Source organism: Thunnus albacares, chromosome 19 (genome assembly GCF_914725855.1).
Source record: "Thunnus albacares chromosome 19, fThuAlb1.1, whole genome shotgun sequence".
Taxonomy (NCBI): Eukaryota; Metazoa; Chordata; class Actinopteri; order Scombriformes; family Scombridae; genus Thunnus; species Thunnus albacares.
Genome location: NC_058124.1, coordinates 6,246,018 through 6,272,918, shown reverse-complemented (window position 1 = coordinate 6,272,918; position 26,901 = coordinate 6,246,018). Strand labels below are relative to the sequence as shown.

At 39.7% G+C, this 26,901-nt stretch overlaps 1 protein-coding gene across 2 annotated transcripts; it reads right to left on the bottom strand.

The window, feature by feature from the left end:
* Positions 1–286: 286 nt before the first annotated feature.
* kcng2 (potassium voltage-gated channel, subfamily G, member 2) lies at positions 287–26,901 on the bottom strand. Of its 2 annotated transcripts, XR_006399047.1 has the most exons (4): positions 26,449–26,901; positions 18,570–19,455; positions 1,874–4,548; positions 287–1,833 (listed from the first exon to the last, which is right to left on the bottom strand). XR_006399047.1 is itself a non-coding variant. In XM_044335385.1 (3 exons), the coding sequence occupies exons 2-3, from the start codon at positions 19,341–19,343 to the stop codon at positions 3,721–3,723; spliced, it is 1,602 nt and encodes a 533-aa protein (XP_044191320.1). In that variant the 5' UTR covers positions 19,344–19,455; positions 26,449–26,901; the 3' UTR covers positions 287–3,720. The 2 variants fall into 2 exon arrangements, 1 of the variants encoding a protein (XP_044191320.1); XM_044335385.1 differs by having other exon boundaries at positions 287–4,548.

Below are 26,901 nucleotides of genomic sequence, written 5' to 3'. Positions count from 1 at the left end.
AACAAGCGTCTAATTTCTCTCGTCTGTGAAACCTCAAACATTGTCTGTCATTGTTATTCCAATATGTGGCTGTGGGAACATATTCTGAAGTGCGGTAATCTGAAGATCACAGCCATAAAGTGAATTTATTTCAGGGTGCATTTTTCCCTTTCACAGCCTGATCTTTAGCTTGATCTCGCAGGGCTGGCAACGTAGAGAACCCTTTCCATAAGCTTCTTTCTAAGTTGAACAATTTTGAAGCGCTGTCAGTATTCATCAAATTTACAGTGAAATGAGGCAACATCACCCCTGGAAACAGCATCCATTTATTATTGATAACAAATGTGGGGAAAAAAAAAAAAAAAAAAAAAAAACATGAACAAAGCCTCAGACAAACAAACCAAACCAAACAAACCAATTTAGGATGTTCTAAGTGCACAAGCACAGCATGCACTGTTGCAAATTTGAGAGTGTCCTTGTGTGTAATAAATTGTTAAATCAAAGCCTATCCACACGGGACTAAGTTCATTATAATCTTCATTACATTTTTCAAAAGAGGCTGTTCCTCAGGCTATGGATTCATGACGCAAAGCACAAATCCATTTAAGTTGGGTTTCTATTCAAATGATGTCGCACTGCACCATTTGCTCCTCAAAAAACAATATTTTCATTTCTTAAAACCTAAATATTGAATATATAATAATTTTAAGATTGTTCTGTGTTATATTTCCATGCTTTTTAATGACCCAGTTAATCCAGTGACTGCGATTCAGAGTTGGCAGACTAAACATGTCCGTGTGGCATATTAAAAATATCTAAGTCTGATTTGCACTCTAAAGCACTCAGCACTGCTCTTATTGGTTTCAACTTGAAAACAATTTGGTGAAATGGTTTTATAATGTGTCTTTTGTTTTCACAAGGCACTCAAGTCAAAGAAAATGAAGTTCTGCATTTGCAATTAGATGAGGAAATTATGTAAGACTGTGGAAAATATTTGCAACATCTGAAATGGGTCTCAGGTCTGTTGTTTTCACTCTCTGAAGGTGGATGTATAGTATTTGCCACAGTCTGTCAGCTGCTTTGAAGGGATTCAGCAAACTGTAATTATACCTTTTGGTAAGAGTTGCTTCTCTGACTGAAATAATTATTCACATGTTTGGTCCACCAGTCAATTTACACCAGTATGTGACAAGAGGATTGGCACCAACATCATCTTCATCTCTCCAACAGACAGCTATAACCAGTGCATCCTCAATACTTTTAGCATTGAGGATGGGAAGAAATCACAGGTGATATTATATCCAAAAAATGATAAAATAACAACTTGTAGTATTTCTAAGTTTGGGTGGTTATTTACTATATCACAAATATAAAGACTTCTAAGAATTGTGTACATGATTGATCAAAAAGACATAAAATTTTAACCAAAAGTTAGATAGCACAAAAAGTAAGTTAAAATATCTGCACAGTTTAAGTTTTTGCACTGTAAAATTATGAGGTCATCCAATGACTCATCCTCCTGCTAACTCACAGCAAATGAAAGCGTGGCCATTTTTAGTTACGAGGTTACAGGCCAAAGTGATGTGATGGATGGTGCTACACAAAAGTTTGGGAGGTCACCAAAACCAATAAGAGATACCCTTTTGGAGGTATGAGTAGCCATACCAGATTTCATGGCAATCTGACCAGTAGTTCTTGACCAAGTGTCATTTCATGGTCGTCATCAGTAATTGGAGCACTCCACAGTTGTAATATAATGTCATACACCACTCTAGTTTTCCTTTTTGGGCAGGTTCTGTCTGATGCGTAGGTCATATAATGATGACTGAGCTAAATGCATGACATTTGAGCAAACTCCATTCACTGTTGGAGACTGTGAGATGCGAATGAAAACTCTGGAAGTAAGCTAGTAAGTGGACCTTGAGAGAAGATGTACCCGATGACACAAATTAACTTTCACATTCAAAAGTAACTCTTATTTTTATGTAACTGATCACAGGTTGTCAGTGTGCCCCCCTTAGACAAAACTGAGACCACCCACCCAACACCTCTGCACCCCCTGGCCCCCCAATCCCCTCTCAATAGCACTGTACTGTTACCATCTTTACTATATCCCAGAACATACTTTATGAATGTTTTTGTCAATGCTTTCACAATGGTGTGGATCCCTCCTGCCTTTGCAGTGCGTGGTGCAGCTCGTTATGATACCTCAGTCGCCTTCATGTTCACCTTGCTAAACTCCTCCACCAGCCTCCTCTCTTCTTCACGCCTCCGGTCTCTGTATAAGGTGCAGTCAGTAAACTCAGCTCCAGGTACTGTTGATCATACTGTGTTTTAACATTTGGCTTTAGCTCTTGTAGTTTCAGACAGTGATGATCTTGGTATCAAAAAATCGCTTTTATTTGCTACTCTAAGTACCTTAATGGCATCCATGAGCTGTGTGTCACAGCCACAACTGCTCCTGCAACTGCTGACTGTCTTAGTAAGCGAACCAAATCAGCTGGCTAGACTACAATATCGCAACCTCCCAGCATGCACCTGTCCCTTTCACCTCACACAGTTTGAATATCTGCTGTGGATAATGCTAGTTGTTTATGATCGTTTAACATACCATATGTGGAAGGCATGCTTCAACATTTTGGGAAATATGATAATTTGCCTTTTTGCAGAGTTAGATGAGAAGATTGATGTTAGCTCATATACGCTAAATATGAAGCTAGGAAATGGTTAGCTTAGCTTAGCGTGAAGATGGAAGCAGGGGGAAACAGCTAACTTTGCTCACTCCATAACTAAAAAATTACGCCTCCAAGTACAAATTAGCAGTTGTTTAATACAAACCAAAATGAGTTGTGGTTTTATGCAGAGTTGTGTGCTGGAAATATTTCTTGGGCAGACTTTTTGAACAGAGACAGGCTAGCTGTTTCCCCATTTTTTCCAGTCTAAGCTATCCATCTCCTGGCTCCAATTCAAATTCAACAGACAGATATTTGAGTTTTATCAATCTTCCCATCTAACTCTCCGAATAAGTGTATTTTCCAAAATGTCAAACAGTTCTTTTAAAGCATCATAAGAAAGATCTATCTAGTCATATCAATCCTCTTGTCATTTACATGTCATGACAGACTGCATAGCCCTTTGATAAGTAAATTAATTTTGCGTTATTACATTGAAGATGAATTACTTCATTGCAAATAAATGCCCTGACATGATGATACTATACATATATGTTTTGGCCAAATATAATACAGAGTGAATGGAGATGATATTGCACATCAATAATACCTATAACTGCATGTCTGACATCTCAGCAAACACCTTTATTTCAGATAATCCTCTCCTTTCAAATGCAGCAACATGAGATTATTAGTCCAAGGTCTGAATAACACATGATTTTTTGATATTAGATTTCTCTTTTGCACAGACTTATCTCAAGTCTGAATCGCAGTCAGTGAGAGTATTGTCTTATTTGATGTCAGTTGTTTAATCATGAATATTATATTGTCACCCATCTTTTAAAGTCAAATTTGTAGAAAAAAGACCTCTGCAGCTCCTCTGTAAGACGTGGGAAACTCAGATACACTCTGGTGCACAAGCACTTCACACGATCAAAGCAGAAACCCAGAGCTCCACACGATAAAATCTCCTCCCTGTTCACAATCCTGCAGCTTCTCAACTTTGAAGTCCCAGCGCTGGGTGTCAGGGCCTCCCAGGCTGCCACTTGAACACAGACAGACAGAGCAGCTAAGTTTGCATGGACACTCTATTCTCTGCAGCCCTCTGAGCAGCCATAGACTTCCTTCGCTGCACGGATGAGGCTGCAGCTTCTGCAATACCATGGTAGCTGTCCGTCTCCTGAGAGTCTTCGCTGTTCTGGGACTTGGTGCTGTCTTGCGAGTCCAGCTTCTGCCTCATCGCCCGATTCTGCTCCTCCTTCAGCTCCACGTAAGAGCGAGAGAAGGTGTGAAAGATGGACGTGACGGGGAATGCCATGAGGAGGATGCCGCTCAAGATGCTGCTGAGCGCTACCACCTGGCCAGGGATGCTTCTGGGCACCATGTCTCCGTAGCCCACCGTGGTCATGGAGATCACAGCCCACCAGTAGCTCCCAGGGATGCTTGTGAACTCCTGCTTGGCGCCCATCTCGCTCTCAGCTAGGAACACCAGTGGGGAGAAAAGGGCCATGGCCACACACAGGAACAGCAGCAGCAAGCCGAACTCACGGGTACACCGCCTCACTGTCAGACCAAGCGTCTGCAAGCCTAAGGAATGGCGGGCCAGCCTCATCACGTAAAAGATCCGTAGAGCTCGGAGGACGCGGAGGACTAGCCCCACCTTCTCCAGGTAGTTGTTCCCTGAGCCTGCAGGTTTCCCTCCCACTGACAGAGAGTCCACAATGAGGGTGATGTAGTAGGGAAGGATGGCCACCACATCGATGACATTGAGAGGCGTCCGCAGGAACATACACTTGCTCTGAGTCTGAATGAAGCGCAGCAGGAACTCCAGGGAGAACCAGGCGACGCACACAGTCTCCAGCACAAAGATGTTATAACACCTCTGAGAACACTCACCCTGCAAGAAAAAAAAAGCACATGAAGACAGACATTAAGGGTTGTGTTACATTACGCAACAGACATAACACCCTTCCGTGAGGGAGATATGTGAACTCAAAAGGCACTTCAGATAGGGGTGACGTGAAGACGCAGCATGAAGTCAGTAATTAAGAATCTATTTCAAAGCCCGCTTGATTCATAGGTTTGTCATTGACAGGGGAGGTTGGCACGTTTGATCTCGCAACAAAAAGGTGATTCTGTTCTTTCACAGAACAAAACACGCCAGAAAAGGTGATGAAAGATTCATGAAGCGTAAAACAAAGGCTTTGATTATCTCATCTAGTAAACCTCACTAGACTGATACATCAAACCTGATGCGATCAAGAGGTGAAAGCTGTACGAGGTGTGGATGTGCAGACAATGTTACGTAAGAAATACAAGCAAACTGAAGCTATACTGTGGATTTTTACACTTACTCAGGCTGAAATATTCTCTCTTCTAATAATAATCTATTTTTTCAAGACTGATGAAATAGCGTTCATAAATATTTGAAAATGTAATTATAAGAAATTACTTGGTTATTAAATGAAATTCATCCCTGAAGGAGAGTGAAAAAAGAAAGTGTGCGAGTGTGCTTTCCATGTTAATGTTAAATATTCTTTGCTTCATTTTGTCCTTTTAACGTCTGTGTGCGGAATAATTAGAATATGCCGAAACAATCAAGAAGTTAAGAAAACTTTCTTCACATACTTTTAAAACTTTTAATTCTTTCTTCTTTGAAATGTCATGCAATGCTGTGAAATAGGTCTTTATAAAACATCCTGAATCCTTTCAGACTCAGTTGATATTATTAGGGGACACATGATGACATTAGTAACCCTTTAGATTTTAAGTAAATGCACTGTGGTTGTAAAAGTTATCACCGAGTTTGAATGTGCACAACTTTAAATGCTCAGTCAACAACTCTGTTCATTCCATCTGACTGCTCTCACACTGAGCCTCATGCATTTTTTAGAGTATACACTTCTTTTTGCATAAACCGTGTTTTTTTGCCCTTGGGATGTCAAATTTGCTAAACCCATTAAGGACCATGTAAATCACTGATGGGCAAAGCTGGAGTGGCAGTTTTTCAACACCGCCATCACTGTGGTGGCAGAACTTACAGTAAAAGCAGATGTTTGGGTTAAACACGGCTGGATAAAGATTAAGGCAGCCACTCTGAGTATACCCGGGTCTTTAGTGACTGTTAAAGTTATTCAAAATACTACTTTAAAATGAGTTCTGTTGCAGGCTTTGAGACAATAACATTAACGTTACTATTCGACCTCTACAGTCTGGATGTGAAAGTGCTGTATGATTTCTTGCATTGTAATCGGATGAGATACATCAGTTTTAAAAAAAAAATGTGACACATGAAATTTTAAAGGTGGAATGGATAGCTGACTGGCTGTCAAAACTGGACTAAATTTGTTGAAAAGTTCATGTTTTTTTACAGTAAAACCTTTTTTAATTTGCATTTAGATGACTATGGAACAGGATCTTCGGTACATTTTCTTAGCAAGAGCTGGTCAAAAGCAATTAGAAAGTACAATCCTTCACATACAACCACAGTAATGGAGGCTTTTTCATTTCCACCTGCTACCCAGATAAACTATATCTCCGGTACAGAGAGTTTAGTTTCACACAACGTGCTTACTGGGGAGTAAAAACACAGCATGTCATTTTCTGTTACTAAGAGTCACATCAAGTCTAAATTGGCTGAAGTCCACAGTGAAATTAAAATCAGTTCCCTGCCTCAGCACAGCTCCATAGGTACTTGGCCAGCTGCTAACAGGCATTTGGCTTTGTACACTTATTTTGAGATGTGAAATAATCCAATAAGCATGAGGTGAAGATTACAGATTGTCAGCCTTAATTTTGGGGCTTTCCAGCCAAATGGGACCAGAAATTTAAAAACAAAAGCACGTTTTGTTCATATTCCGTCTCTCCAGAATGCCAAAAAACCTTTGGACAGATTATACAGGCTACAGTATTTTATTATTATATGCTGTAAAACATATACATGCTTGTTATTTTGAGTCTAGATATATTATATCATCAGTATCATATTTTCTGTGTCTCTAACTCTTTTTCTGTGTCTCATTCTCTTATTATTCAGATGTAACTGCATGTGTCTGACTCTAATTGCTCTACGAACAGTAACAATGCATCACATTCTTGATGTTTCAGTTATCAATCCATCTGTTGAATCATCATGCTCCTGTGGCAGACCTTTTTGGGAACTACAAAAGTATTTTTCTTTCCACCAATTTTTACTTGACTGCTGGGAGATTAAAGGCAATCTTGAAGCTCGGCTGTTGCAGCACAGAGATTCAAATTCAAGCTGAAATCCGCCCTCTAACCACATGCTGTCATTTCACATCCAAAGTAATAAGAGTCTGAAGCCAAAACAAATAAATGTGCCACTGTCTAAATCCTTAAGGAGCTCGCTCATTTTCACATGCTAACCAGTATGTTTCACACTTCCTCTCAGAGTGTCTGCCTGTGACACATTTGCAACTGATACCTTCCCTTTCCTTGAATTTGACCAATGTATTTGTTTTGTTCTCTGTCAGAGGCTTTCTGGCTGAGTGCATTTTCCACTCCCTCAACACTGAAAAGCCTCTGATGTACGCAGAACCGCGCAGGATCAAATTAAAATCACACAATTATCCGGCTCACCGATCAGGGGACTCTGAACCTATCACAGCTCAAGACAAGCATGTAAACCAAGAAGCGACGGCTCACCTCTGATCTCCGCAGATAAACTTGAGTGGGTGTGATTCACAAACAGGCAGACCTCATATACTGCATCGGTCTTCGGCACACCCAGGCTTTTAATGGCTGTATTTATCACTCTCATTTGTTCACCTCACTGGGCTTGACTGTGTGTGACTGAGTGTCTGTGTGTTTGCTCTGTAGCCCAGATTGTGTTTCAACACTTCTTCCTCTCCTCCAGAGAGCATCTTTGTATGCATCTTCAAAAAATAGGAATCTTACCACAGAATAAGATTGTGTGTGAATCCTCAGGATTTTTCAGGTCAAAGCATTCTCCAACATGCAGGAAATTACCACTTCCATCCACAAGAGATGGCAGATTTATAATGGTATGCACTAAGAATCCTAAGTCAAGGTTTCATTTTCAGCACTACACTGTGTTTTTAATGTGTAAATGCAATATACACACAGCTAAGAGCAAGCTGAATATATATAAACAAGTATGTCTTATTTTGCTGTTGACATAATTGGATGTCCTGGGCTCTCTTCTACATTGTCTTGTTCCTCCTGCTTAAATGCTTCACACAAATATACCTGATTCATCCATGTGTGAATGAGCAGCGCTGGCGCTCCATGCAAAAAAAAAAAGGTACGCCACAAGCATTAGTGACATTCATTTGAATAAAAGTTGCTCACCCAACGCATTAGCCCAAAATGATTTCTCGCTTCCTGGTTTGCTGCCGCATTGTGTGGCCCACTGCACATGCACACTGGTTTAGCCCCCTCTGCTTGGTCCAAGTCATTAGACTTCACATTGGGATGATGTTACAAACATAAACATAGTTTTTCTTGGCTATGGAAATTTTTGGTGAATATAAAACTGTTATGACTGTTATTACAAAATTTTGTTCATTGTATGTATGTTCCTTATTTGGGAACATACATGTACACAGAAATACAAGAACACAAAAATAAGAATAATTTCACACTGCGACGTCCCCACAACCCACCCATCCAGCCTCATACCAAATCCAAACTAGGATCTACAATCCAATAGTTGAGGAATTTCACTTAAAACCACAATGTCATCCTATTGGTGTCACAACAGGGAAAGTCAGGGGATCATGAATGTCCGCGGGGTTTATCCTCTAGGGGCCTCAAATGCACAATATTTCATGGCAACCCATCCAATAATTGTCTGGACCAAAGTGGTCCAACCAACCAGTCGACCAAGCCAGGACTGTCCTATCCTTAGAGCCATGCTGCTACTATGGCTTAAAACCAGAAATATATTCCCTGTCAGAGGGTTATTGCAATGCTATAAGTAATAATAATAATAATAATAAACTTTAGTTGTATAGCACTTTTCAAAAACCAAGTTTACAAAGTGCTTCACAGACATAAAAACAGAAAATGCACAGTGCAATTACAAATTAGAATAAGTTCAATGCAATCAGAAATAGAAACACAGATTAAAGACCATGAAATAAAAATCTTAAGAATAAATAAATGAATGAAAGCATAAAACAAAAAGAAAAAACTCAAATTATAAAAATTTGTTTTTAAAGAGTTTTAAAAGAGGACACTGAGATAGCTTGTCTGATTCTCAATGGAAGGTTATTCAACAGTTGTGGGGCCATTACGTCAAATGCCCTATTACCCTCTGTCTAAAGCCTTGCCCTGGGGATAGAGAGCAACAGCTGATCTGCAGATCTGAGAGTATGAGCAGGGGTACAAGGGGTGAGAAGATCAATAATATAAGATGGGGCAAGGCTGATCAGTGATTTAAAAACAAGCAATAAAATTTTAAAATCAATTCTGAACACGACTGGTAACCGGTGCAGTGAGGCGAGAATAAGGGAAATACAATACTCCCTCATAGGTGTATTGCAAACCCAGTTTTCTAGTCCATCAATTAATATGCCATGACCAAACTGTATTAAACACAGCAGAGAGGTCTAACAACACCAAAACAGTACAACAGCCAGCATCTGAATTCATCCTTAATGTCATTTTATACTTTTAGAAGTGCATTTTCTGTACTATGATGAATTTAAAAACCGGACTGAAACTTTTCAAAAAGTGAGGGATCATTCATAAAAGATATGAGCTGAGAATATACCACTTCTCCTGTACTTTGGCAAGAAAGGGGAATTTGGATATAAAGGGTAATTTTGATATAACTTTTATTTCAAGACAATAATTGTGCATAGCAAAAAAAAAAAATCTGCAAATTTCAACACATTGTTTCAAAAATCAACCTGGCAACATAAATGGATAAACGGAGTTATTTCATTTCCACATGCAGGATTCTGGAAATTCTAATCTGACTATTTATATCCCTTACCTGTCCACAATGCACCATGCCACTCACCCAGTGCATGCTGGGATAGGCTTCAGCCTCCCTTTAGTCAGCAGGGGATTTAATAACCATTAGTGCTTATTTTTTACGTGCTACATTTCCCTGACCTCATGCCTGTCTACTGCAAATCTAAACCCCGTCAGTCAAGTACATTTTTCTGTCCTCATCTTAATTCTTTTCCCACAACCTAATGATGACTTTCATTCAGTATAAAACTGTGACATTGAATGCTGGTTTTGGGATTATTGTAGGTAACCAGGATGCCTGAGAAAGTGTACACAGCAAATCTGAGAAGAAGGATGGTATAGTAAAACCTGCCTGAGGGAGAAATGAGAGCAGATAGAAGCTTTCTGGTTTTCCATCAAAGTAATTTTACACAAATTATGACAAATAGACCAATGTTTCCACTAAGTCAATAGCTTAGTGAGCTGCTGTGTGTCTAATCATTTCTCAGAATGATCAAATAATAATATCTTATCAGTCATTGGTCCACTGTGTCACTACAAACCTGGCTGTGACTTATGGTTTGGTGATTTTCCCTATTTCTGTGTGTTTGTTTGCAAGAAAGAAAGTAACTCGAAACTATGATTTCGATGCTGAATCTTGATTAGCAGGCAAAATACTGTATTCCCCTCACACCCAGATTCAGTAATTACATAATGATGATTACTTTGTCTGGAACTTTTCAAAGATATTCATAAACATGGTCTTTGCCGAGAAGAGAACCATAATCCAGCCACAAAGATTGATCTTTTTTTTTAATCAGTTAGGAATAATTTATTTATTTTTCAATAGCTTGAAAACACCACTATAACTCACTCGCACGGGGCACAAAACCCAAGCAGTTTTGCTGCCTGTCAATATGTATTTATTACAGTCGTTTCTTAAGGCAGGGCAGCAGAACTTCATGGCCGATGTTTTCTGTTCGTTCCTGGACAAAAAAAACAAAACATCCTTTCAACCTGCAACCCAAAAACTTAAGCAGCTTTAAAACTTACATACAAAAGCCAACAATAGACATTTACTCATATTAATGCATGCATGTTACCTGCAACTACTACTCTGCTACTAGCTTGCAGTGTACATTTGCAAATCTAGACACATCAATGCATTGTTCCGTCTTGTACACCTGATAATGTGAAAAGCTGGCCATCCACTACAACCTTCAACAATAGGAACACTGTGTCTTTACACTTTATGCCCATACGCTATTATTTATATCTTATTCTCTTAGCAGTGACAATGAAATTCCCCATGGGGGTCATTACAGTTTCATCTAATCTAACCTTATCTTAAGTACCATAGATATTGATAGCTGTTGCCCTCATAGAGTGTATGCTCTCACTCTCTCTCTCTCTGTCCCCCCATGTTTAAATACACCACTAAGACTGATGGACATAAAGCGATGGAGAAAGAGACAGCTCATGTAAATGAGTAACAGTGGTCTAGTTTAACGTCTATTTTTTCAGCTTAAGTGCATACAGTGTGCTTTTGGTTTATTGTGATTAGAAAGGAGTCAACTCATTTGATCCAAACAGCTCTTACACTACTGTTCCAACATTACAGACAGAGTTTATTTGCATTAACATTTATGAGCAATGCTAATGCAACTCAATTGGGCTGAAAATTATTGTCTTATTGTAAAACACATACACACATTTTGAGTGATATTCCACTTGAGCAGAACACTTGGACATGGGCTGAAAGCTCAGTCTCCTGGGACTCAAAATCCTCTCCATGTTTTGATTAAATTTTGGCACAACTGTACCCTCATATCCCAGGAGGATCATCACTCAATATCCTTCATCTTTTCCACAAAGTAAAGTGCTTCCTGTGTGGTTACACTGGAGAAAAATATTTTTAAAATATTGGATATTACTGGACATCATTTCAGTTAATGGCAGACAGACTGCTCTATCTGCAAATGTTTCTAATGCAAATGCTTCTATGGTAACAGGAGAAGCATCTTCTAATACTTAGAGTCAATGGCTTTCCCTCTTCATGTGTTGAGAGGCTGTTCAGCTGGATGTGCCAGCAGCTCCACAGGGAGAAACAATTACAGCAAGCAGAACTGGAGTATTTTTCTGTCAGCAGTAACAATCAAGGGATAGGAGAAATACATTATTTAACCTCTTTTACTCTCAGTTTTTTGTATATTATCAATTAATCCTGAATCCAAATGGCAATGCACCAGCCTGATAAAACACATGTTAGCTACCTGTGGTGCTATCAGAATGGGGTGTAGATTTAAAGGCAGTAGTGGGGTAATATAATCAGAGTAATATCAATAAGCAATAATGTTTTCAAACCAGACTGAATCACATTACTGGCTAAAAACATCCACACTAAGGAAATACTCTCACATGAACCTGTCACAGCTGACCACTCGTGCTTACATTTAGGTGTTTCCCAATTTTCAAACTTTCAAAATCTCAAACGTGGGTGTGCTGCAACTCTTTTTGCGTTATTGTTGTACAACACATGATATTTCATAAATTATTTCTGTATGGCCACAGATTCTGCGGTTTTGTTTTTGTTACAGAGCAAATGGCACCAATTTTAGAAACAACATTATATAACTTAAAATTGTGAATTACTCAAATCAATGGTAATTTGACGATACTGTGCAGTTTACTTTTAATATGCCAATTTTAAGTGACATACTCTTCTGATTTTTGTGAAGTACAACTCTATACTTTTTATAGCTTCAAGATTGCATTCAGTTTCAATATGAATAGAATATTTTGGTTCTCTTCCTATCTCTACATCACAAAACTGACAGTTGAAAACAGTTTGCTAAAGTTCTTGCATTAAACATGCCCATGGGAATTTACAGTTTGTACTGTAGGAAAGAAATCACTGCTTGACTCACCAGGAATAATTCACAGAGCACTGGATGAGAAACACAAATCATCACCACCATGATGGATTGCACGTTTCTCTGAGCATGAACAGCAGTATGTCTAATTCACAGTCAGGAGGAATGAGTGATGTGACTTGCGTCTTTTCAGCACAGTCTATGACAAAATTCTCTCTATTTTCCTACAGTTTTTTTTACACATTTCTCTTTCACCCGTCCATACCCTCTGAGCTCTGCTGCCGGTTCCTCTGTGATGATATACAGTATAGCTATGGTTGGGGTGTACTTTAAAGTGGCTGGGATTTATATAAGAATGGAGTGAAAAGGGCTGTGAGGCATGAGCAGAGTCACTGGAAGGTTAGATCCACAACTGGGGCTCTTGCAGCAGATAAATGGGACAGGAACAGAGTTTCTAAAGATGCTTATGTGCACAGAGTAAGCAATTCTGAGGGAGGAAATTGACAAAACACTTGAGATGTTTAATCCCCTATGCATCTAGAGAGTGTGGAAGAGGGACTATAAAATGTGAAATACAATATAGCTTTTCTTTTTATTTGCTTGTGTGTGTATGTGTGTGTGTGAGAGAGAGAGAGAGAGGAAGAGAGAAAAGTCTCTCAGCCACTGAATTCTTCTCTAAAAGCCCTATTAGATTAGACAGACGGGCTAAGTGCGCCTTAAAAACTTCTAGTTTTAACTTTCTTCTCCAGCTCAAGTGACCAAGTGCATAAAGATGGCTGCTTCCTGGGTTTAGGTTGCATTGCCCTCCTGCTTCACAGTGTAATTTCATTTAGGCCAGAATCCACATGTCTGAGAGTTCACACTTCATTTACTGTCAAATAAAAATGTTTTTATTAGGCCAGGACTAATTTTTTATCAGGTAATCAAAACTCAATTTGTTAAAGTAGTTATAATCAATATTTTTATGTTATCAGTGGGTCACATAACTACCTGTACGTGAAAGGGATTGCTTGTAGTAATGAACCCACAGAAAATGATCATCTGACTCTGCAGTTCCCCTCAACTCTACACAGCGTTTTAGCGTCTTTTAGACATTTGTTTTGGTTTTTACAGTCCTCAACTTTACTATGTTGATCTCATAGTGTCATTTTCAAACACAGCAGGCAGCTGTTTTCAGTGAAAATGCTCTAAAAACAGTACACCTACACAGCATCAAACAGCAGACAGATGAAAATAGCGACTAGCTGGTGAACATAGTGGAACATTTAGCTCCTAAGGGCCAGATATATACCAAAGACAGAGCAAGAGTGAGAGTGAATGTTGCATTTTCATTCACTGGGTGGTTATAAACACTAGAAACTACAAATGAATGCTTAACAGTGAACTGTATCCAGTGGATTTGTAAATAAGCAACTGTTGCCAACATTTCAATGTAAAAGGTGATAATGTGTCAGTTTTGTGTTCGAAGCTTGTTTACACAAACAATTAATAAGGGTTAAGTCATACAATTATAGCTCAAGATAGTTACTAATACTGCCAGTTAGATGATAAATATAGCAGCCAAAGCAGATGAGAGTGGCAACAAATTGGTTTGGTATGAACATATGAATAGCGAAACTGTGTCCCTTCAAAAATATTGAATTCATGACACCACTGCCTCCAACTGTCCAAAAAATTATTATTATCGTAGGTTTAAATTAATATTAGGTTAACAAAATTAGTTTAATTTAGTTCAAATGGTGGAAGTAGCAGTATTAGTCAAACCAGAAGCTTTTGAATTTGCTGCCTTCATACTGACAACACTGGAGCAACAAGGTTTCAAAACACTGTACTTAACAAATACACAATATATTACAATCTAGACATAGCTGAGGAAATGATCATTTCATTAGCGTAGGGAGAATCTGTGCAGATGTAAATGGCCGGCTATCAATACTAATGGATATAAGGATGCTTTGTAATGGTGGAGGATGAGTGGGCGGACTTGTCAGAAAGCGATGTGGTAATCAGCGAAAGCAATTCACCAAGTCGAGGTGGATTCCATGAAAGCGTTCAGCTACGTAACCGCCATGCTTGTCATCGACGTGAATGAAGACGATGCAGGAAGTAAAGCCCACTCACGGCACACATGTGTATGTTTTTCAGAGTTGGCTGCCAGTTTCTTTCTCCTAACATGCTAACAAGGAGAGCTCACAGCCAGTGCTGTCTGACACCTCAGTACACACAGTAGCACATGATCACACCTTTATTTTTCTTTCTGAGCCACTGTGAGAAGGTTTACTTAATCTCTTTTTTTGTGTTCTATTCATTTATGTGTTTACCAGCAAGCCTGTAAACAAAAGTCATGCATTCGTAAAAAGTTTTAGCTATATGTCACCTCACATTAAGAGACTTTGGCGTTTTGGGAAGGTACTCTGTTTTAATTTACTTTCTCTAGTGTTCATGGCTGTTAATAATATTTGAATAAGTGGCAGAATGCGGTTTGTCCTTTCTTCATTTTGCTATGCTGGATTTTTCAAGAATGACAGCCACCTCATTATTCCCATAAACCCTTGCGTTTTGGGGTGGCTTCCTGTGGCTGGTTCGAATGAGGTTCTCACTCCTAATGAACCACACCACAGTTCTCACAGAGGAGGAGTGAGACTGACTTTTTTCAGGCATCTCTGGGTGGTTAATTGGTACCACTGTTTTCAGCTGTCCTGAGTTTGAAACATAGTGTGTCTCTAATCACACCTGTCGCTCCTCTGATTCAAATAATTAAAGCTGCAGATTCATACAAGCATGTAATGACAGATGACACTTAATTAGCGATACAGTAAGATGAGACAGTGTTTAGGCTGGTCTTCGTTCAGCTTTCATCTGCTTTGTTTTCCTGATTGATTTTCCCTTTGAAGCTTATGCACTTCATAGTAACACCCCATTCCCAGCCTGCTGATGGAGACATATCTTTGACAAGGGGTGAGGCTATGGGGCTTTTCTTTAATCACACTCTGGTTTTCTGATATCATTCAAGAGGTGAATTAGTGCGATAAGAAGACACTCTGGAGTGAGATCTCCAAGGCGTCTGAAGTCTCCGGGGAGAAAGGAGGCATGAAGAGGTTCAGGAGGGAGACATCATCAGCTTTCATATGCCTTTTTGCTCCGCTTGTCACAGACTGTGACAACATGTGTAATTAGTGGGAACAAAAGTCTGCGATAGCGATGTTTCTCTTCTCAAGATGAAAGCCAAACACAGCAACAAATGGTGAGACCCAATGAGAGACCAGGGACTGTAAGTTATGAGGATTGCCATTTTACTGAGATGTTTCTAAGGTTCAAGCATTGGAATTGGCATTGGCATGGGAATGTATTGCTATAAACATAATCTGATTCTTTTTTTCTTTGGGGTATGTTGTTACTATAATTAAAGGTACAGTATCAACATGTAGTCATATTATGACTCAATGGTCAGCTCAATTTCATTTTATGCTGCAGGGGTGTGGGGCTTTAAAGATGCCCCCGACAGTAATGCTACTACTAAGCGAGCTATTGAACATGGGATGGGAGTCGTGTCTTGTAAAGCAGAGAGTTGAAATGGTGAGATTGTGGAACTGCCTTATTCAGTTGCCAGAGGAAAGACTGACCAAAAAGATATTTAACTGAGATCGAGCACACAATTATCCTTGGTCGAAAGAGGTTGCTGCAACATTTTCTCTCTCTGACTTGAATTTTATTTTCTGGAATAACTTGCAGTGTAATATAAATACAGTCAAACAAAAATGACTAAAGATCTATAGGGAACAATTGAAGGAAGACATTTGTAGGAAGCCAAAGCTTAGAAACTACATTCAAATCAAAGACAATGACTAGATGACAGAACCATATATAAAGCTAAATTTACAGAGAAGGCAAAGGTCCCTGTGTGCTCAGTTAAGAGCTGGTACTTTGGCACTGGCAATTGAGGTAGGCAGATATAAAGGTATTCCCGAAGAGCAACGTTTAGAGCAACGTGTTTTTTGTGATCTTGGTGTTGTCGAGGATGAATTTTATTTTGTATTTCATTGCCCTTTGTACAATGACTTGAGGAATTGTTTGTTTGAAAAGATCCAATTGAAAACCCTTGATTTGTTTTGTTTGTCTGATGCTGATATATTGAGTTGGCTTTTTAATATGGAGATTTTCGTTCTATCAAGATTTATAGGAGATGCTTGGCAGCTAAGACAGAGAACATTGTATCCATCATAATGGGACATTTCTTCCATGTAAACTAAATGTTCCGAAATACTTTCTTTCTGAATTTGTGGAACTGTACATCATGATCAGTCATGTGGCCATCCTGGTTATAATAAATAAAATTGTGCATCAAGTCAGGAGCTAAAGCTCACTGAATAATATGCAGTTAATACGTTTTATCTTTGTTTCCATACACAAACTGAACAATGGTAATTTTTCTTGATAAACAACATTTTACTGTACACCTAGTTCATTTGTGTAATCAATAAGAACAGGTTTTGGTTTTGATCTCTGTATTGGTATGATGGTACCAAACCTGGCAACTGCATTGGGACAACACAACTCCAGGAAGCTGCCGGCTTTTTGCCAATTTAACAACCTTCTTCCTAAATTTTGTGAACGTATTTTCTTCAGCAGCAAATCAGACAAGATACAAAAGAGTTGTTGCTAGCTGTTTTTCACTAGCAAGGCTAGTTGTTACCCGTTGCCTCCAGTCTTTATGATAGGATAAACCGATCCTGGCTCTAGCTCTGTACTTAACGCACAGACATGAGATTGCTATCGATCTTCTCATTTTACACTCAGGAAAGTTAAATATTGAACTATTAACAATTTTCCCAACAGGAGAAATTAGGCTTGTCTTGTTTTTCATGGTAAAAATTTTGTGTATGTACAGAGTCTTTGGATTGTCAAAGGTGCATTCCAAAATGCTATAAACAGTCTACATAGCAGCTAAATCCATCTGTTCAAATGAAGCATCCAAGTGAAAATAAAACACAGTATGCATGTATGTTTTTTCCATTTGCAGCTCCCACTTTGTTTACTGGTCAGCTGGTCTAGATAAGGTTTTGGTAAACAAGCTTTAACTGTATGGATTAAGACTTCATGGCTACAATTTGCATAATTATCATGTTATGTAACAATGATGAGCTTATTTTATATTCACTTTGAGCTTTTTTCATATTCATTTTTGGAAGCAGGTCAACAGAAATGAACAGCATGGTGAGAATATCTGGGATTTTGCAAATACAGAACTGAAGCCCAAATTAAGAAAAGACTATTCATTCATTTAAAAATGTGTGAAGACATAGCCTTTTTCCCATCTGCAAGTTGTAAATGCTCCATCAATTACCGCATACATTTGGGAGAACATAAATCTTATGTTGCCACGAAGGAATGTATGCTGCAACAGTGAAAGGAACTACACAATAATCTGGTATTCAAGTGAAGGGAGAGGAAGCCTTGTTGTCCCTGAGCCTTCGCCTCTGTCTCTGTCACGCAATTTACAATAAAGCCCAGGAAGACTCTGTATGTGGGCTGCCGCATCAACCTAATCTGAATTTTACTGTAGCAGCTGTTAAGCACACATCCCTACGGCTGTTCTGGAAAAATAGGAATCCTGAGACCGTTGTTCCTTCTTCATAGAGCCATAACTACAGTGTTCCTCATGAAAATCTGTTCAGCATGTAATAGTTTTAACATTTGTTCTTCAGTTACAGTCCAGTGAGATCATTTATGAAATGCAAGGTCTTACTAAAAAAAGTTCATTTTACTTGCTGGGACCTATAATTCATGATATTACATTACTGTCTTCCTTATTACTTTTCTAACATCGGTAATTGGATCCTGTTCTACCTTTCATAGTTCAGAGATGCCTTGCTTTTGCACCTCTTTGTTTAATCATGGTTCTGCATGATTTTGCTGCACAATGCTGCGGCCATTGCTAAATGAAAATCCAATAACTCACAAGACTTCATTCCAGAAACTAAATATGGGGAACCAAAAACGAGTTTGGAATTTTTGGATGATTTTAATTGAATGTGTGGATAAGAAAGGCTCAGGAAAAAAGTTATTACTGAAACTGATTATGGACGAGACAAAGTGAACTCACCCTCTCCTCCTCCTCTCGGAGGTCTGGCATGGTGCTGACACACAGCGTCACAGCAGTGATGGCTACAAACAACACTGACAGACAGGCAAAGATCTTCCCCGGCAGGCCAGAGTGGGGGTTCTCCACCATGTCCCTCAGTCTCCGCATGCAGCCCCCCGTATGGCTCTCTTCCTGTAGACCTACTCCAGGAGGCTGCTGGCTCTCGTCGCAGGACTGTGGCAATGTGAGCTCGGTGTCCTCTTCCTCCAACCTCTGCTGCTCCTTGTACTCCTCCTGCCGGAGCCGCAGCTTCCTGAGGCAGCACCAGTCCAAGTTGTTCTCTTCCACGCCCCAGTACAGCAGCTCCTCTTGAAAGGACAGGGCACACATCTCCCTCAGGAGCCGCAACTTTCCTGCGGCCAGGAAAGTGACGATGGTGCGGAAAGCCGATGGACTTCGGTCAAAGAAATACTCGTTGCGGCTGCCGTCGTAGTCGTCACACACATCCATGATCTCGGCCTCATTGCTACAGCTGCGTAGCTTGCCCAGCCTCGTCAAGGGGAACTCATCCAGCGTGGACCAGGGGATACGGTACTTGATGCCCCCCACGTTAATAATGGCTGCCCCATCATCTCCATCCTGTTGGCGGGGCTGAGGCTGGAGCAGGAGCTGGGCTCGCTTGTAGAACAAACCCTTCTTGGAAGTGACTTCCAGTGGGTTCTCCACACGGTTGAAACGGAAGGTGGTGAACTGGTGCTCAGTGCTGCCTGCCAGGAAAGCCACCTCCTGGTACATCCCTAACACTCTGCTGGGGGACCCTGTCCTGCACAATGCGATGGGAGAGGAGCTTCACAGAGAATGTGAGGTGACCAGGAGCTTGTCACCCATTCAGCAACCCAGCACGTCTCTGTAGGACAGAAAACCAAATTCAAGTTTTGGTTACTTTACAACCTTCTTACTTTCAGGGATTGCATCATTAAATCCAAACGATCCAAATTATATCATAGCATGCATTGTGGAGAAAGCAGAGAAATGTCTCAGACAGGTTGTGAGACCATAACAGGTCTACAAGGGTCAGTATGCTTCAACTAAAAGCACTTCAGTTGAAGCATACTGCTACCTTTCCGATGTTGGATTTGTGGGGGCTACGTCCAACATGTTTTGAAACTGTCCAAAACTGAAAATCCAACACTTCACTTGGCTCACTTAATACAGCAATCAGCTGGGTGTGTGGAGGTAAAAAAGTAAGCAGGATTTGAACTTCACTCTTAAGTTTGTAAGTTTTTATCCCCACTTGAATGATTATCACGTCTTTCCCTTCTCTATGATGGCGGGTTTTCCACTCGCACCTTTAAGTGTGGCTTTTCAGAACAGGTAAGTAACCCTTTAGTTGTGTTTGACACATTGTACAAACTGGTTGATTTTGATCATACCCCGGCCTTCACTGTGTTTATAGTCTCTTACAGTAGTTGCATGTCTTCAGATTGTGAAAAGAAACTGCAAACACAGCATACAATCCCCACATGTGAAGAAATCATACACATTGTGTCTGATCTTTTAGCTTTTAAAAAAGGCATCAGCTATGGCTACAGAACCGGTGAAATAATTTACCGACTACTGGCAACAGGCTGTTGGTCCAGATTGGTTTTCCATGCCAATAGCAGTTTGTTGCTCCCTCTTGTAGACCACTAACTGGACATTTTTTATCATCATGTCAGGCATTTTAGTGCTGTTAAACAGGACATTTTTACTGCATTTTACTGTTTTAACCCAAACCATGATCTTTCTCTACCCTAACCAAATGGCTTTTGGGTCTAAACCAAACCATTTTAACCCAAACCATGGGAAGGATTGGCGTATCACCTACAAGCAAAAATGTTCTTGCATTTTGAAACTATTTGAATTAGAGCAGGTGATCTTGAATAATCAATACCAATTTCCATGCGTAATAATTCCATACCAACAATAGACAGATTAGTGACACAGAGGAATCTGTACCAAGAGCCACTTCCTTTAAAAAATACCTTTCCTATCAGACTCAGCACAGAAAAATACATTCTGTTAATGAAGACCCACAAGTCAAAACAGGTTGTGTTTTTTTACAAATACAATTAGTCTAATTGCTCAAAGAAGCTCAAAGAAAAGCAACCCGATGTCAAGCTTTGGCCTGAACTCTAAGCAGAGGAATTAATAATGTTGTTTTTTCTATTTACTGCATCAACGGGCTGTGGAACAAGACAATTGAAAGCATTGTTTCATTAATTGTTGGAAAACACAAAAACAGTGAAGACCTAATCACTGAGCCAGATATGGACTAAAGGAAAGCATACAACAAACCAGCTGATGTACAACAAATGTGGAATAAACACATGCTCAGTGTGTAATCCATGTAATGATTTATTTATTTCAGTTTTATGGCTAGAATTAAATAACTGATATCTAGTCCACATTTTCTTTCAAGGACCAAAATTCAAAATGAAACCATAACATGCACAGCTATTAAACCAAATCCACATAGTTGTGTTTCTTTCAGTGTATGGCACTGTACTAGGTATTTAAATAATAAAGCACTAGAGAGAGTTTTCAGTGAGATTTATGTGCTGCTTTTTTGCTGGTAGTGGTGAAAACCACTTTCAGCCACAACATCTGCAACTAACTAAAAATGTATGAAAAGAAAGAACTAATGGCACAAAATGACAAAGTAATAAGGAAAAAGGGAGAAACTTCACAGGAACATCAGAATGATTTCCCCTCGGATGTAGTTAATGGCAGTGTCAGAGTGAAATAAAAGAGCAAGAGGAGTAGGGTTGAACAACTGATCACACTATGCTGATGAAAGCCTCTTACGTCCAGCTTTGGTGTTTTTGCTTCTCTAGAGGTTGAGGAAACATTACCTTTGCACTTATAAAACCTTTCCAAACAAAAATTTAGAATCTAAAGAAGCTACAGACACTAAAATCAATGAAGATCAAGCATAAAAAGGCTCCATCACAGCAGTACACACTAACATGTCATCACTCCCTGATCAAACAGTAAAATGTGTCAGTCTGTGTGCATTGGCTCTTTGCACATCTTTTGAAACAAGCTCTTTAGATCCAATTACACATTTCTGAAGCCATGTTTTCTTTACAAGCTGAGACATTTCTTGTTTTATTTGACTCTGGCATCTGGATGCACAATCCAGACAGCAAGGGCTGTACTGTAAGTATAGCAACAGGCCAGTGATCCTTTACTCACTAAGGATGACTGTGCTGGACCTGAGGCAGTGGGGCTGATGTAGGGAGGTCAGGCACATCATCACAACAAATTAAGAGTGGGACCCCTCCGGATATCCTCAGTTTGCTTATCTATTGTGGGGCCAATCATTTTGAAACAGGCCACATTCACCAGGGGGGAGGGGGGGTTGATCAGAGAGCTGAACCTCTACAGCAACTCAGCAAAGTGCTTCTGACAGGAGCAGTTTATTGAGCATGACACTGCAGCCAGGGGTGGCTTCAGGAACACAGAGAGAATGAATTCAAGTTACATAGGAGGAGCTAAAACCACAGAGGGAGAACATGGCTATTAAGGCTTATGGAGCCATGGATATCTTACATTTATGATCAAATACATGCATGATAAAGGCTTTCACAAGAGGCCTGCAGTCTAGATGAGAAGAAGGTACAGTTCAGTTTTCATTAAAAAATACCTTTCAGAATTATTGGCATGTTTGACGAAGTTTAACAACAAAGAAAACTATACAGTTATTGACATGTAGTTTTTTCATGAATATTTAGGTTTATTTATTGCAACTGTTCATAAATGCAGCCAACAATTTCGATGATTGCTGTTCCAGCTTTTCATATGTGAAAATTATCTATTTTTCATATCATTGTAAACTGAATATCTTTAGGTTCTAAATGGTTTATAGGGCAAAACAATCAATTTGAAGATGTAACTTTGAGTAGTGAGGGAAATTTTCACCATTTTCTGTTATTGTGTAGACTAAACTATTAATTAATTAATTAATTAATTGACATATTAGTGATAATGAAAATAATCCTGGGTTGCAGCCCTGCTGTGTCCACAGTAATGTAATCTTGGACTGTTTGCAGAGGAACCCAGACATACATGAGCCCAAAGTAAAGACAATTTTCCTATTGCTTAGTGATGGAAATAACTGCCAATTGCTGTAAAATGTCTAGAAACATGGCATCAATTTATAACATTTTCAGAAAATAAGTTATTTGTATTGAATATGTTATCCCAGTAAATGTAAACTGAGATAATAATCTAGTACCAGAGCTCTTTTTATGATGCAGTTTATCTTTTTTATTCTGTTTTGCTTTATTCATTCTTTAGATTGTTTGTTTAGTGTCCGTTATCTGCATTTTTCTTCAATGTTATGCGTTTTGAAAGACAGTAAAAACAGAAGGCTTTGACAACACACACCTTTTAATTTAACAAACTAAGCTATGAATACAACATATAATCTATTAGGTGTGATTTTGCTTCTTTCTCAAGTACCTTAAATCCCTCTCATTCTGATTAGGCGAGGTGAGTACAGCATATGAGGTCATGTTCTTTGCTTTTCTCCTCAACACAAGAGGCTTTTGCCACAGACCTGTGACCCTAGATGCTTGTGTGTCAGAAGCTGAGTGTGGATCTGAGAGAAAACAATCGATTAAAAACATTCCCTGGACTTCTGTTTCCTCCTACAAACCTGCTTGAAGACATGTCTTTAAAGAAATGCTTCCAAGGTGGATTGAAATAAAACTGCAGCTGCTGATGTGTCAAAGTCACCTTCTCTCTTTCCTTCTTCAAAAAGAGTACCTGCAGAATAGCACTTTTAAATGCTGCATTGTTCTTTTACCACCAGTTGCTCGTGCACATTTTATTTTACTTGACTGTTTGCATAAATCTGCAACCCATGCATCACTAATACATCCGCCTTCCCACATCCACTCAATCTTCATCTCTGTAAATCGCCTGAGGCAGAGGTCTATTTTGGGACACAGTGATCTTGAGTGACACTCAACCATCACCTCACCGGCCGCTAAATGACACTGATTGGCCTCATCAGAGCAACTTTTTGTTGGGAACAGTAGGTCTGTACTCAAAAATATGAGGACAATTAAGTTTTTTTCCTGCAGAAGCAGTGCAGCAATCAGCGGAGAAAAATGATTTCATAATCCAAAGTGACGCAAAACATCTCTCTTGAATTGCAATAATCATGGAAAGAGTACTTCTCACAACACAATCACACACATAAGAGTCTGAGGGGCAGAGATGGAGAGCACCTTTAAGATTATGAGTCACCAGAACTGATGATTTTGTTGACCAGCTGGGTTTTATGGCACTAGAGAGATGCTTTATTATTGATTCAGTTCACAATGTCTGACATAGAATATAGCAAAAAAAAAGAGGTGGTCAATATCATTGAGTCCTATTTTGACTTATAAATGAACTGAATGGATTAATCAAAGTAGAGAATAATTTCCATACCCCAAAGACAACTCATTTACTTCTTAACAAGCATTAAAAGCTTTAGAAAAACACAACCAAACTTTTGAACTCTTAACTTGTTCACTTAAGAGCTGTACAATTCTTATTCAGAGCCAATTTATGTGCAATTGATCAACCACCTTCACAGACAAATCTGAAGATGTTTCCTTGCACATTCAGGAATGGAAAACTGTGATGCTTCTTCTCATCAAAGTGATATGGAAAGTTTTTCTTGGTTGGAATACAGCGTAACTAAGGACGCAGTTTTCTGTAAAATATACAGACCTTTTCCCTCCACGGAGCTCACTAACATTTTTGAGAGACATGTTTGTGTACAGGAAGCACCTGCAACAGATATCCGAAAAGCCTCACTCAGTTTCACTGGACAAGTTTCAAGGCTACAGGGCTGGCCAAAATGCGGGCAATGGAAAATGTGTTAAATCAGATGAAGCGTGATTCCACGGACTATTCCTGTATCCAGAGGAACAAGTGCGATTTCTGTTTTAAGCTGAAACCTTCTGTGTGTTCTGTTTGCATGTTTAATTGCTGGTTTGCAGAGTTTCAAATGCATCCTCTGCATTTTCTGCAGAGAAGTCAGCATATGATAACGACGCAAGAAACACAAGACTTGGCTGCTGTTGCAGCACATAAATAACAGGCTGGATAAGCTATAAAAGGTTTGTGTCTATAATCTTGTGCACAGCCTGTGTTTGACTGACACTCTGCTTGCTGGGCATGTTGCACTGGTTACTGCGTTTGTGATGTAAAATGTTACAAAGTAAAATTGTCGCTGTTATTTCAGCTTTTCTTCTTCAAATGAATACATCAAGTTTTCTTCTCTGGGAAAGTCAAGCTCAAAATACAATTTCTGTTCATGCCACTGCTGGGAACTTCAGACCCAAACATTCAGTCTCTCACACTTTACATGAGTACTGCTTTTCAGAAGTTTCAAAAGTACCATGACAATAATTGAAAATGAAACCTACGCTTCAAGCTTAACAGTCAGTGTCAATCAGCTGATTCAAAGGGTTGGATTTAACGAAGTGTGAGACAGGGAGGAGAAGATAATGGGCTGAATAAATTGCTGGAAGGGAAAGGATATATTTGATGGTGAGCCTGAAAGCGGAGAATGTGACGTTTGTGTGGAAGCACAGCTATTACGACAGAGAGTTTAAAGATCACAGAATACAAAAAATAAAAGAACAACAGCCACCTTCTTAGCAACATATCTTCTCTCTTCTCATTACTCTATTTTATGTTCTCATCTTTCTTATCTCTTTGCAAAAAGCAGAGGTACAGCAGCAGCTCTCTATCTTGTGTCCTCGTGGCCTGAGAGTCTGCAGGCTCTCTGCCCACCCAACGCTTTCCTCCCATCGGCTCACCTTCAGCTACAGAGGAGGAGGACTAATGAGTGAAATGAGCTGTTGTAGTGTTTGGTTTCAGGGCAAACCTGATGCACAACATGTTGAAAACCAAGGCGATACAGAACAGATTGCCATATTTGGCACAATCTGTTCTCATTAGATTGTTCTTAGTGGTTTCAAGGGCCGGCCGGTGTGTGCTTCTTCGGTACGTGTATATACAGCACAGGAGAAATACAAGCATCCGTCTCTATACGTCAACAGGTTAATGATCCCGGCACAGGGAGGGAGTGACATGTATATGGTCAATCCATACCAGAAAGTAAGAGGGGGATGCCGATGAAAAGCATGATGGCCGTTTTAAAAGCTTCTCATCTACTTTGGGTGTAACTCCTTTGCTCAAATATTGACGGGCAAATCCAATTAGCTGCGGACAATCTTCCAGAAAGGTAAGGTTTGTCTAATGAGAGGGGGAGGGGGTTCAGAGTCTGCTGCACAATGACAATGTAGTCTCAGACGAATTTGATCAGATTTGAGGACGATCACTGTTGCCAGTCAAAACATCTGAACCAAAGGTCAAGCTCATTAAACATGCATGGAAACCATCCTAAATGAGAGGAAACATGGTATATTAGCCCTGCAATGCTCCCCATAGGAATACTTTAATAATATCACAGCAAAATACCACAAGGACACTTCTAGAGGCACTGAGGGTCCCTTCAGGAACATTATAGAATTGTTATGGTAATGAATTAAAAGTACAATGAAGACATTATTAAAGCATTAATTAAGAACTAATAGTCATGTATCTGCTTTATTATAAGTTTGTCAAATAGTTATGAAATGGAAAAAAGGGAAATATCAGTGTACACGGATTGTGCCTCAGTTATAAAAGACTTGGATCCATTGTGTGCTCAATATTTGATAGTACTGATGTTTTTTCAAACGCATTTCACAAACCACAGCCACGTTACGTCATTTCGACTTATTTGTGGCTCTATTAAAGCAAAACGCGCCGGTAAAATGATTAGAAAAATCCTAGTTGTCAGACTTACCCAGTGTGTTGGGCTTGTGTCCATCTGTTTCAGCTTGCTCGCGCGTTCGCACCCCTCAATATGCAGCATGCCTTTAAGTTTTCCACGCAGATGGTCTGGGACATTGTAGTGCAATTAACGCGGAGCCCAATTTGCAGCGCGCACGGAGTTTCAATGCTTTTAAAGTCGCTGTTTAAACGTTCAAAATATAAGCTCGGCGTCTGGCAAGCCCCAAAACAATCACTTGCTCCATAGGAGACGCCAAAGAGGTAGAAATGTTATCCCACATCAACACAGACTCTGTCAGATTGCTCTTCTCTCCATCAGAGAAGACGTGGCAGATGTGCAGAGGTGCGTGTGTCGCTCAGAGCAGGTGAAAGGCTGTTTACAGCTCACTGATGGTCTCACCGCTCTGACTCTTCATGTGCGTCCGGAGCTGCGCTCCGCGGTGCGCTGCGCTCTGCCAAAACTGCG